Genomic DNA, 12,636 nt, shown 5'->3' on the forward strand with positions numbered 1-12,636 from the left:
CACCCTTTGACCTACTGGCTCAGGAAAAACATGTGACCTCTCTGTTCCTAGTGACCTTCTGAAAAGTGTTTAGGTAGAAATAAGAGATTTCTCCTTGCTCCTTTTTTTTTTTTTTTTCAGGGGAAAGCGCGAACGCAGTCCCCCACTACCACAAATTATGCAGTCGAGTTTCCCACATTTGGGGAAATCGCAGGGGTCAGCACATCCGGAGTGCAATGGATAAGCCTCGCCCTGGGAAAACCACCTTCCTGATCATGGTATCTCCCCTGCCAGGTAAGTATCTCCTTGCTCCTTTTTGTTCACTTCTTGATAATCAGAGATGATGTTTATGTGGAATGGGCAGCTTTGGTATGGAATGTCTGAAAGGAAGGAGAAAGATGTGTGATGCATTCAGCTCTGTTTCTCAATTAACAGAACTAAACTGTCCATTTTGAGCTTCATCCTGACTTTGAGTGGTTTTATCCTGAAAGTGGTGGAAATTAAAGCCCGGTACACCAGACTGTGTCTGTCACAGGGGAACGGGTGGAGAAGTGCTTGGTGAACTCTTCAACTTTCCTTACACTCAGGAGATACTTTTTTTTTTTTTTTAAAGAGACAGGGCCTTGCTCTGTTGCTCAGGCCAGAGCGCAGTGGTGCGATCATAGCTCACTGCAGCCTTGAACTGGGCTCAAGCGATTCTCCCACCTTAGCCTCCAGGGTAGGTGGGACTATAGGCATGTGCCACCACGCCCAGCTAATTTTTTATTTTTATTTTTTAAGAGACGGGATCTCCCTATGTTGGCCCAGGCTGGTCTTGAACTCCCAGCCTCAGACGATCCTTCAGCCTTGGCCTCCCAAGGCATGAAACACTGCGCCTGGCCAAAAAGACATAATTGCTATTGCTCAATATCACAGATGGATAGCTTAGGGAATGTATCTGTACCAGCAGAAAACCTTAAAGAATGGATGTTATAAATCTAAGAAGCAAATAAGATAAATGGTGATTTGGAACTGAGATTGGCTTTTAATGTGACCACTTTATAAACACTTCTGTGTTATTACCATAGGAAGAAATCAATTTGTATTAAACTCTTTGGTGACTTTTTTTTTTTTTTAAAGGCAAGTCTTGCTTTATTGCCCAGGGTGGAGTGCAGTGGCGTGATCTTGGGGCTCACCGCAACCTCCGCCTCCTGGATTCAAGAGGTTCTCCTGCCTCAGCCTCCAGAGTAGCTGGGATTACAGGCGTGTGCCACTACACCCAGCTAATTTTTGTATTTTTAATAGATATGAGGTTTTGACATGTTGGCCAGGCAGGTCTCAAACTCCTGACCTCAAGTGATCAAAGTGCTGGGATTACAGGCGTGAGCCACTGTGCTGGCCTTTGGTGACTTCTGAAAATGTCTCTCTCTTAAGCTACAGTTCTCCACCCCCTCATCCTCATGGTTTCATCTGTGGCACCCTTCTCACTTGTCGTCCTTCACCTTGGCTTGGGAGCTCCTGGATGGGAGCTCTGTGAGAAGGCAAACTGGAATGGTGTACAGAATTCTAGAAACCAGCTCCAGGGGTGGGCTGTTCTGTGGGACCCTGGGAGAACTGGACAAGCAGAGGCAAGGACAGATACTTCACCAGGCACGACTGGGCCCTGGCTGGCTTCCTGCCTGGTGGAGTTTGGTCAAGGACTACACTTAGGGAGGACAAACGGTCTCTGCAAATTCACTGTGGCGCTGCCTTCGTTGGCAGTGTCTCCGACAGATGCTGGCTTTGGCTTGTGTGTCCCACATGAAAAAGAAATCAAGGACAAGAGATCCCTGCAAGTCTCAGGTTTTAAATATCTGCAGCTCAAGTGCTACATAATTCTACCACCTTCATAAATCTAGTTTGGAGGCAGTGACCGTATCAGAAAGACTTGTGTTAAATCAGTCCGCCCTTTAACTTGCACAAAGGCATGGCGCGGGGTGACTTGGCCAGTCTGACCTGAGTGCCTAGGATCTTCCTGCAGCATTGCTTGCCCCACCTCAAACATCGGGCTGCGCTGGTACTGACAAGCTAAAACCACCTTGCCTGGGAGTACTTCTCACACTTGTCTGTCAGGAGCATCTGGCGGGCGCTTGTGAAATACACAATTCCTGGGCTATTGCCCCTAGAGATTGAGTCAGATGGTCTGTGGGGGTCCCAGGAATCTCTTACCAAATGCCCCAGTGGTTCTGATGCCTGTTAGGCTTGGGAAACCTTGCAGCAAGTGACAGGGTGACACCAGAGCCCCGAGTCCCAGGGGCTCAAAGCAGGCTCCTCGGGGAGGACTCTGCCCTTGTCCTGCCAGGCCAGTCTGAGGCAGAAGCAGCCATTAGAGGGCCTGGGCCGCCAGCACCATTTTCCTGGAACTGACTTGATACACCAGGTGAGCCATCTTTTCAGGGTGCATGGGGTCCCAAATGCTCATCTGCAAAGGAACAAAGAATAAAGGGGAAGCCGTGCACAACGGACCATTTTAGGAAATCTTTTATTGCAAATGCCATTCTGCATATTGATCTTTGACAGAAAGTATCAGAAATGCTTCTTTCCTGGAAAAAGGAATATAAATGACAGCAAGACACATTATAGTTGCTACTAAAGAACAGCATTATTTTCAATCATTTTAAGTCGCTCATTTAATAAGCAAGGTATAAAGCAGATTAAAGGTGGGAGCCTGCAAAAGGGTAATTAAAAAAGTGTTTCCTCCCCAGGAAACAGCGCTGTTTGGTCTGATCATATGCCGAAGCTGGGATCTGATTCTGGGTGCCATCTCTCACTACTGGAGTGCTGACCAGCAGGCTGCCCATCGCGAAAACAGGTTGCAAGGCCAGGCCCCCAGGTGTGTTGGGATTTCTGGCTGGCTCTACTTGGGGCCAGAGAAGGGGGTAAAGGCCTTGTCACAGCCTGCCATGCACGCTTCAATCTCTTCCACAGTGCGGGGCACGCAGGTCAGCAGCTCCATGCCGCTGTCAGTCACCACGACGTCCTCCTCGATGCGGACCTGGGTCAAGCCGACAGACACACATTATCATAGAACAGCCTCATGTGCCAGGCTAGAGGGCCGGGACCATTCCAGGCCCACCCCACCATGGGGTGGGAGCAGCTGACACTCCCTGGGAGAGCGGGGTGGCCTCCAGGCTCCTTCATGGAGCCATCTGCTCACGTCACCTGCTCACCCTGTCTTTGCCAGGTGGATGGGTGCCCCTGGAGCGGGCAGGGGTTTTGCAGGATCTCTGTCTGTTCCTACTGAGGGGTGAGGCTCTATCCTGTGACACGAAGGGGCAGGCTGAGCCCACCTCAAGGGAAGATGTCACTAGGGCCCCTGTCTTGGGACTAAGGAGTCTGCAGCTGCAGTGGAGGTGGCAGATGTTCTGGGAGCAAGAATGGGGCCCATGGGCACTTACCCCGCCAAAACCGCGAAAGCGCTGCAGGACCTCGCGGTTAAAGAAGCAGGCACGGGCCGGGTCCGCCAGGGCCTCGTCCAGGAGGTGGTCGATGAAGTAGATGCCCGGCTCCACGGTGAGCACCATGCCTGGCTGCAGGTGCCGTGCAGTGCGCAGGCTCCGCAGGCCGGGCTCGTCGATGCGCTCCACGCCCTGTGTGGAACAGAGGTGAGGGGCCCGATGAGCAGCTCCAGGGCTCGCCGTGGCCTCATCAAGAGAGATGGGCACGTGAGGGCCGGTGCCAGTCTCGTGGGCTCTCTTGACCATTGGGGTCCTCAGCCTAGACTCGCCCCTGCTGTGCTTGGCCATGGGCACCCTGATAAGACCTTCCACCCTGCACATACCCCTAGATCTTGAGTGTCCCTGGCCACACTACCCTAGGGCTTGCTTGAGAAGCCCTGTAGCTGCCCATGTGCACAAACCCGGGGCGAGCTGCCCAGACAGGCCTGTGGGGCTGGCTGAGGGTTGGGCTGCCCTTAGCCAGGCCCCACTCCTGGCCAGAGGAGTGGCAGATGCCAAACCACTGAAGCCAAAAAAGCTCTTAAGGCGGCTATGAAGCCCCTTGGGGCCACAGCTTTCCTTCCAGGCAGCCCAAGTGGAAACTGGCCCCAGAAGTCGTGGTCCCAGCTCCCCTAGGCCGAGGCCCAGATTTTCCGTGTGACTGTCCAGGGAGAAGGACAGGTGCCGTCATCAGGGTGGGTCCGCCAGCCTTACTGCGCCAGTGCAAATGTGCCGTGTGCGCGTGGCTTGGCGGGTGTGGCTCCCAGAGGAGAGCTCAGGGCCTTACGGCAGGGCCCTGGGAAATAGCCCCCAGCCTTGGAGGACGCCTGAGGGACAGTGGTAGAGCTGCTCCCTGCAGGGGCCCCTGTCTGCACCCCACACTGCCCCGGTGCACACGCAGCCTGGCCTTGTCCACTCACAGGCACAGCTGAGGGGACTCATCTTGGCTGAGGGCAGCGGGTGCTCTGGGAATTACAGGAGAGCTCCTGCTCGCCTCAGGTCCCTGGGGCACCATCCGGCTGGCAGCCAGGGCCTCTGAGCCAGTGGGCACGAGTACGCTTTCTGGTCAGGGGATGAGCCTGCCCTGCCCAGCTGCACTCCCTCCCCAGGAAGCCCAGCTGCTAGAGCGGGAGCTGTCATTTCTGACTGTTTGGGGGCCAAGAACATCAGACTCCAATTAGCAGTTCACGTAAGGTAACCAGAAACAGGCTGGCTTGGCCTCCACGCTGGGCACGGCCAGAGAGGCTGTGACTGATTCCACGGGGGGCAGGGACAGCCACGCTGACCTGGAGAGAGCAGGCCAGGGGGGAGGCGATGAGGAGACACCACAGCCTGGCTGGTGTGGCCCCGGCCCCACAACACTTGCCTCTGGGCTGCTCACTGGGCGCTGAGGCCGGAGGGCAGGGATGCCCCGTGGCTGAGGAACCGTATGGAGTGACAGTCCCTCTGCGCAGGTGAGAGGTGCATGTGGACCGAGCTGGGGCCTGTCTCCTGCCCAGAAGCTGCTGGGGGTCCCGAGGTCTCTGCTCCAGGACCTTCCCATCCCTGTCATCTGAAGCCTGCGCTGGGCACCCCCACCCCACCGCCGCCCATCCTTCTCCTTCATGCTACTCCTGAAGTGTCCGTCCCTGTCTCCACCCCACAGCAGTCGAAGCCAGGGGCCTGGGGGAAGGCAAGGGCCTGCCAGCATCAGATTTCCTTCCTCCCAGTCACCCCTCCATCCCCATGGGCCCACCCCTGGCCGCTCCATGGTACATGGTTGGGGGGCAGGTTTGTTTCCCCAGAGAAACGAACTTTCCTCCCCTCTGAAATCTTGAGGTCCACCACTGAAACGGGGTGGGGGAGATTAGAAGGGATCCCCAGTGGGCACAGGGGCAAGGCCTGCCTCAATCCAGTGGTGCAGCTGCCCCTTCAGGGTGTTGGCTCTAGGGGCCTGCCCAGGGGACCTGCTGAGAACAGGGCGCAGGCGCCATAAGAGAAGGGGAAGGGCTGGGCCGGGTGGAGCACAGAGCCATGTGGGGAGGGCACGAGCCCCTGTGGCTCAGGAAGCGCAGCGTTCAGGGGTGGGGAGGGGTCCTGCCCTCACCGCACCCATGCTTGCCTCTGCCTGGGCACAGGGCTTGACAAGGCCTCAACTTTTACTGGGCTCCAAGCAGAGAAGCCCCAGATGTGTCTGCAGGCCTGAAATAAAACAAATGACTTTTATAGGAAAAGCCATATTTTTTCCACAATGTTTATCTGTCAGAAGAATAGACTGAGCACAAAGAGGTGCTTACTGGAAAAGATGAAAACAGTTTGCTGCCAATTTTTGCTGGTGGAAAAAAAGCGCTTTGGCAACTAATGAATAACGAACCTCAGCTAACAATGTCTGGAAGGCCCAGCTCTTGGCTCCCTGCACACAATGGGATGAATAGACATTAGGAAATTAAAACTGATTTTGTTTCTCCAAACTTAACTGTTTACACTTGAGGAAAAAAATAATTGAATAATAATGCTTCTCTTAAGCAATTCCCTCCACTGCCCCCACCCTGCCAAAAAATCATTCTTAGTGCTTTCAAAACATCCTGCAGCCAAGAAGCTGAGCCTTGTCTTGGCTAACTGGCTGGGGGGCCCCAGGGTGTGCACGATTGCACAATCAGCCCCCTGCATTGGGCAGCCCGCCAAGGGCAGGGACAGGAGCACCCCACCCGCCCAGCCGAGAGGCCGTAGCCACCTGCCCAGTTGGGCGTCCCCAAGCCTCACGTACCCTCTGGGTGGTCCTCTGAGGGCTGGGGAGCCATGTCTGGAGATGGCCCCCAGCCTCCCTTATCTGCCAAGGGTCCCCTGGGGACCTCCAATGCCTGGGGATGAGGAGGCTGCAGGGTCACAGGTGTGCGGCCCAGGGGCCTGGGAGGAGAGGGCGAACCAGCGGCAGAGCAGGGCTGCTCCGGGCTTGTGAGGGGCCAGGGCGAGTCGCCAGTGAGTGGGGCCTCATCAACTCCCCACGCCCCAGGTCTGAATGAAGCCAGAGGCGGCAGGACGTGAGGGGTGCCATGCAGCTCCATCACGAAGACCTGTCCTTGGCACCACTGTCCTGTGGGGCCCCATGCACTGTATCCTGACTGTGCCACCTTCTGGACAGGTGACACCTGGGCCCAGCATGCAGACAGCACCGCCTCTATGTCCAGTTCTGTGGAATGCTCACAGATGCACCCGTGCCTCGGCCAGGGCCCTGATTCCTCGCCCCCCATGCCCTCCGTGTACCACAGGGAGCCAGGGGGCCCATCTCTGCCATCCCAATACACGCCTGCTGCCTCCTAGAGTCCCACCCTGCCCTGGGGGTCAGGCTCAGCGGCAGCTGATGGGCAGGCCACTCCGCCTGCCATGTCCACACTGACCTCTGGGTAGCCTCCCACGTCGTGCACGTCAATGCCCAGGAAGTGGCCGAGCCCGTGAGGCATAAACACGGCCCCCAGGTGTGCCTGGACCATGGCGTCCACGCTGCCGCTCAGGATGCCCATGTGGGCCAGCTCCTCCAGGTGGATGCGGTCAGCCAGGCGGTGCATGTCGGGCCACCAGACACCTGTGGGCCAGAGGGAGCTGCCGTGAGCCACAGAGCCCAGCAGCCAACACCGCAGGGCCAGGGGCCGGGAGACGTGAAGCCTTCACACTGGCTGTGGTGGGAGGGCCTGAGGCGGGGGGTGAGGGGCAAGGGTACTACATCGGGGGCCCAGGGGGACAAGGACTAGGGTGGCCCCCCATGCTGGGCTCTCCCAGCAAAAGCTCTGGCCCTCAAGACCTTTCTTGTCCCTCCATTCTGCCCCTAGAAGCAGGTTCGTCACCTGTGGCCAAGGGCCCAGCCTGGGTCTACTCTGTAGCCCATGGCGTGTCCACCCTGAACGGCCTGTGCTTCTGGGCCCAGGGAAACCCAGCCAAATCCCTGGGCACCAGGAGAAACGTGCCCGTCTCCCCAGTAGCAGGTACCAGGAGACTCTGTGGGCCCTGGCCCTGAGGCTCAAGCCCAAACCCTGGCTCAGAGCCCCGATAGGGTTTTGCTGCTGTGGCCTGAGGCTGAAAAGAGGGGTCCCTGCACATCCCAGAATGGGGATGAATCACCCCTGGAGCTACTCCAAGGAGCAAAGGTTTCTGGGGAGAAGGTGCGGCTGGCACGGCCCCACGAGCTGGCTGGCAGGGGTCCGGGGCCCTGCCTGCCAACAGCAGCGGCACCATCTCCAGGGGAGCCCAGATGTCCAAGTCCCGGCTTCAAATCCAACTCATCTCTGCCGCATGTTTGTGGGGCAAAGGCCACCAAAGAGAGAACTTACTAAGCACAGAACTTTGGGGGCCACACAGGCTCTGGAGCATGGCCCCTAGGAAGGAGGCCCTTAGAGAGCTCCCCACGTAGAGACTCAACAGCCCATGGGTGCACCCGTCCTATCCCCGGGCTCTGTGGAATCCCAGCATCAGCCTCTCCCCATGGCAGCTTCTGCTGCTGGACTTGGCCTGAGCACCAGACAAGGACCCAAGACCGGTGAGGCCTCCTGCCCTGGCCCCTTGGGGGCTGGGTTTGGGCAGGCCACGTGCTGGCAGAGGCCGGGGCCCCAGGACACTCTGGCCAGGCGCGTGGTGGGGGGCCCTTATCAATGTGCAGCTCACTGGCTGGACAGGGTGCCCGGCAAGTCCCTGCGGCACCTCCTGGAGAGCCCCAGCCCCACCAGGCAGAGTGACCTTGGCTCCCGAGGGCCTCCCTGCCAGGCCCTGCCTTGGCACAGAGCCAGAGCCTGCTCTGCATGGTCCTGATCGCTGCCGTGGGAGGGGTCCGGGAGACCCTGAGCTGGCGAGGGCTGGGCTGTGAGACGCAGGGTTCTGAACCTCTGTGGCTGGCGGAGGGCAGATGATGGGCTCAGCCAACGAACAGGGATAAGAGTCCACACTGGGACACAGGCCATCACCCCCGACACACTGGGCACAAGTCTTTCATGTTGGGACCCCTTTAGTGCCAGAGTTGGCCACCCCGGTGCTGGGGTCTCGGACAGGCTGGGGGAGCATGGCTTTGGGCAGGCAGTAGGGCTGTTGCCTGCCATTCACAGCGCCGCGCCCCAGCCATGGCCGCAGCCTAAGGGTGGCAGGGGTGGAGATGCCCAGACCTGTCCCCACCCCCACACACAGCAGGGATCCTCCTCAGAGCCCAGCTCCCCATCAGCCCAGCCTCCTAGGGTCTGAGGTGGGGGCGGCTGTCCTGGGGTCTGGGGTCTGGCATGGGGGCAGACCTAGGGCAACTCTGGCTGCAACTGCCCTGTGTCTGGGGCAGCCTGGGCACACACACACCCCTGGGTGGCCCAGCCCACACTCCTGGCTTTTCTGAGGGGCACGGCATCCCGGAAAAGGAGACCTGGATAACTGGAGCCCACTTGGCTGCTCCCCAGCCTCTGTGAGCCTCAGCTGCTGCTGGTCAAACAGCCACAATGCAGGCCCCGGGGGGCTGCTCTCAGAGCCTCTGTGTCACCTGGGGGCTGGGGACAGCAGCCCGGACAGTGGCACTGGCCACCATTCCTGCATCGCGCATGACCAGCCAGCCCCGGTTCCACACTTGACGTTCACTTGTTCCTGGGGGTGTGCGCCAAGCCTGCCCAGCCTCTGCTGCTGCTCTTCTCTGAGACCCCAGCCCGGACAATCCCAGCCCACCTTGCCCTTCCTCCCTGCCGCCGCATCCTCCAGAGGCCAGACCACCCTAAGGCACACAGGCCTTTTTACCTCAGGCCCTTTGCTGTGGCCTGTGCCAGGCCTTGGCCTGTGATGCGCCTCATGCAAGGGGTCTCTGCATAAAAGCTGTCCCCTCTCAGGGGAGACCTTCCTGCCTTGCTGTCCCAGGCCTGGTGATTTCTCCTTGCACCGTCCATCCAGCCTGTAGCCGTCCCCTGGATGGATCTGCTCGTTTGCTTCTCATGTATCACTCCGAGGGTGGGAGTCTCCCGAGGGCACCGCTGGGCCTGGCATAAAGTGAGTGCCCCTCAGGTCCCCAAACAGCCTGCAAAGTTGGCACGTGGGGCTGGGAGGCCTCCTGTGCATGGCTCGTGCACCAAGCCCAGCTCAACTGCTTCCTCTTGGACGCGCCCTTCTCTGGTCACCAAAGGGGAGCCCCAGGAAGTGCAGCCGGCTTTCCAACCAGGCTAACTTCAGCAGTGGGCTGCGTTCTTGGCCCAGCGTCCACAGAGGGCGGGAATCAGGTATAAATCATGCTCTGCGGTGGCCCTTCCCGGGGGCAGGCCCGGCGCCGCCGGGACGTGCCGGCCCGGGGGTCCCCTCGGCGCCGCTGGTCTTCCTCGCCTGTGCACCCTCGGGGAAGGCCTTGCACACAGCTCTCTTGGCCGGGAGCGGGGAGTTTCTGCCTGTGTGTGGTTAGGGTTGTGACAGTGATTCAACCTCCAGCAACTTGGCCCCAGCGTCTGGCCCGGGTGGTGGTTACGACACCCACCGCCTGGGCGGGGGCCCCTGGAGTGTGTGAGGGTCACTGTCCTTGCACTAGACTGGCAGGGTGGGCACCAACTTGAGGGCTCCCTTGCTGGTCTGGGCCCACTCTCAGGCTCCTCCCACCCCGGCAGCCTGGAGACACCGTCAAGCTCTCTAGTCCAGGCTGGAAGGCACCCCCGGCCCCTAGCCAGCCTATACCTAGATGCCACACTGGGAATCACACAGCAGAAGCTGGGCACCAGCTGCCCTGCGTGCCCCAACACCGCCCCCACCCCCCCGCCCCAGCAAGCACCAAACCTCATCTGGCTTTCCTGAAGCTGAAGCACCCCTGCACCTGCCCCACCCCTCCCGGAGTCTGCCTGGCTCCCTCCTCCGCTGCACATCCCTTGGATGCCTGGACCATCTCTTTAGAACGAAGGGGCAAACAGGGCCATTCCTGGCCCCGGACGAAGCCCAGGTTCTCAGCTTGGCCTGGTCTCCAGCCTCCCCTCACCCACTCCTGGGTGGGGCAGCTGGACCAAAGCCACGGGTCCCAGGAACTGGCCCTCCCCACCTGCTGGGGCCACCTCCTCCGAGCCCATTTTCCCAGATGTGCTCCCATTCCTCCTGTGGGCGTGTTGAGGCTCCTCCTCCAGGAAGCCCTCTCTGATTGCCCCTTCCTGTGCTTTGAGAGTTCACAGCACACACAGCACAGCTGGGCCTGGTTATGACCTCTGGGCCTTGCAAGGGTGGTGCCCGTACCCTGCTCTATGCCTGGCATGCAGCAGGTGCTTGGTAAACGCCTGGAACGAGAGGAGCCCCAGCCTCCCTCATGGCCCTCCTGCAGCCAGTGTTGTGCCCCATCCCCTGCTCCTCTGTGTACTCAGACCCTAGAACGGGCAGGGTGGCCTCTAGGTTAGTGTCCCATCATGCGCCTCATGAAATGGCGGGGCTCAGAGGAACAAGCCCCGCTGCTCCTGCCATCCAGGCCCCAGGTGTGGCCAGAGTAGCCCCTGGGTGGTCTTCTGGGTCCACTTGGTCTCCTCAGGCAGCACCTGCTCCTGCTGGGCCTAGGGCCCAGGCCAGCTCCTTGGAGCCTCAAAGCATCCATCACAGCCCCGAGGCCTCCTACCCAGAGTGCGACAACCCCAGAGGGCTCCCGGGCCTGACCAAGCTACAAAGGCAGTGTCCTCAGAGCTGCTTCCAGACAAAGAGCACACTTCATCTGTGCAACATGGCCCTCGGGATGGATGGGAGTGAGCCAGGTTCTAGGGGTGCAGGACAGCAGGCTCCGGCCGGGGTCCCAGGGCAGGCCCTGAGGGCTGGCTGAGCTGGCATGGGGCTGAGGACTTCCAGCTCACCCCACCCTGCACGGGACGTGGGTAGAACCCCGTCTGCTGCCAGAACCTCTGGGGACCCGCTCACCCTGCATGACAGCAGGGTGCTGTGTTGGCCCAGGCTGCTCCTCGAGTCTCCTCCCCCACACCCTGGCAGAGTGCCCCGAGGAGTAAGAAGAGGCCAAGGAACTGGCTCACCATTGCGGCCGGCAGGAGGGGTGGACATGGTGCCTACACTGAAGACAGCCCTCCCCGTCCTGGCACCTGCCGCAGAGGGTACCTATGGCTGGGGTGGCACGTGGCCGCCATGCCTGTCTGCCTCAGCCCTGCACTCCATGCTGTCTCGGAGGCTGAGGACTGACCGGAAGTCTAGCTGCTGGGCTCCTGCCTCTGGCGCTGGCTGGGAGGGGAGCAAAGCTGGCAGAGGTGCCCCCTGACCACGGGGCCACAGGAGACACATGCCAGGTAGGCCGGGGCCGGTGCTGCTGGGTCCCTCTCCCGGCCACCTGGTCATCCCACGCCTCAGTGCTCCTCTCTCGCCCTGTCAGGCCTGTTTTGGAGGTGGGGACACTTCCTGTCACTTCTTTCCCCTCCTCTGACCTCACATTGGCAGCACCCCCTGTCCCTTACAAGTGGCCAGGACCCTGAGGGCAGGGACAGAGCCAGGAGTGGGGGACGAAACACAAAAGAGCTCACGAATCGTGGGCCACCACTGCTGTTCCAGGTTGACAGGAGCTGGGCCCCAGGGACAGGGGCACGGGAGGCTCCTGGGTGAGCACAGGAGAGAGGAGAGAAAGGCGGGGAGGCCAGGGAGGGCAGGGGGGTGAGGAGGAGAGGGAGCTGGGTGGGGGCTAGGAGGCGAGGTTGCAGGAGGCTCTGGGGCTTGCAGGTGGAGGGCATGGGGCCCTCAGTGCTGGGGTCCTCTGGAGCTCCAGGGTGGCTGCAGGGACTGAGCCCGCGGGATGGGGACAGCAGTGCTGCTTCTAGGAACAGCCTTCCTGCTGTGGCTGTGCCAATGCAGACCCTGGCTCAGGGCCACCCTGCTGGGCTCGCCCATCCGTCCCAGCAGCACCTCCCCGTTCCCCTCACCATGCACGCAGGGGTCTGCATGGGGTGGGCAGCCTGCCCCAACACAGGAGCTGCGCTGAGCTTGGATCCCACCCAGCCTCCCATGCATGGCACTCCCCGAGGTCCTGCAGCTGCTGGGCCTGCCCTGCCACCCGCCTGTGGACTCCCAGCCGCCAGGGTAGGGTCCCCATCTGAGCGAGCGCGGCCTCCTTCCTCGCCGACTGTGAGTGACAGTGAGGAATGCTCCCCAACCGGCCCTAGGATCAGGGGCCAAGGCCTGCATTCCTCAACCCCCCAGGGTCCTGATCATTCTTTCCTGCCTCTCCTTGGGGCTTAGCTATGGGGTTTCCTGCTTTATTTACTCTCCC

At 60.0% G+C, this 12,636-nt stretch overlaps 1 protein-coding gene, 1 long non-coding RNA gene and 1 other non-coding gene across 10 annotated transcripts in view; 1 reads left to right on the top strand and 2 right to left on the bottom strand.

The window, feature by feature from the left end:
* Positions 1 to 117: 117 nt before the first annotated feature.
* On the bottom strand, positions 118 to 281 carry LOC129461384 (U1 spliceosomal RNA). The gene has a single exon (XR_008650529.1). It is a non-coding gene; the product is annotated as a U1 spliceosomal RNA (small nuclear RNA).
* Positions 282 to 2,462: 2,181 nt separating this feature from the next.
* The window catches only part of PEPD (peptidase D), a 136,507-nt gene continuing 126,333 nt past the window's right edge, over positions 2,463 to 12,636 (bottom strand). For 4 of the 8 annotated variants that reach the window (XM_055236219.2, XM_055236221.2, XM_055236220.2 and 1 more), the window contains 3 exons: positions 6,812 to 6,996; positions 3,396 to 3,587; positions 2,463 to 2,992 (listed from right to left, as the gene is read on the bottom strand). In XM_055236219.2, the coding sequence (XP_055092194.1) occupies positions 2,855 to 2,992; positions 3,396 to 3,587; positions 6,812 to 6,996 (515 nt within the window). In that variant the 3' untranslated portion in view covers positions 2,463 to 2,854. Of the gene's footprint in view, positions 3,588 to 6,811; positions 6,997 to 12,636 lie in introns of all 8 variants that reach the window. The other 4 variants (XM_063614065.1, XM_063614064.1, XM_063614063.1 and 1 more) reach the window with 1 other exon arrangement.
* On the top strand, positions 3,586 to 5,651 carry LOC134732024 (uncharacterized). Its single transcript, XR_010114852.1, has 2 exons — positions 3,586 to 4,628; positions 4,889 to 5,651. It is a non-coding gene; the product is annotated as an uncharacterized lncRNA (long non-coding RNA).

Source organism: Symphalangus syndactylus, chromosome 13 (genome assembly GCF_028878055.3).
Source record: "Symphalangus syndactylus isolate Jambi chromosome 13, NHGRI_mSymSyn1-v2.1_pri, whole genome shotgun sequence".
Taxonomy (NCBI): Eukaryota; Metazoa; Chordata; class Mammalia; order Primates; family Hylobatidae; genus Symphalangus; species Symphalangus syndactylus.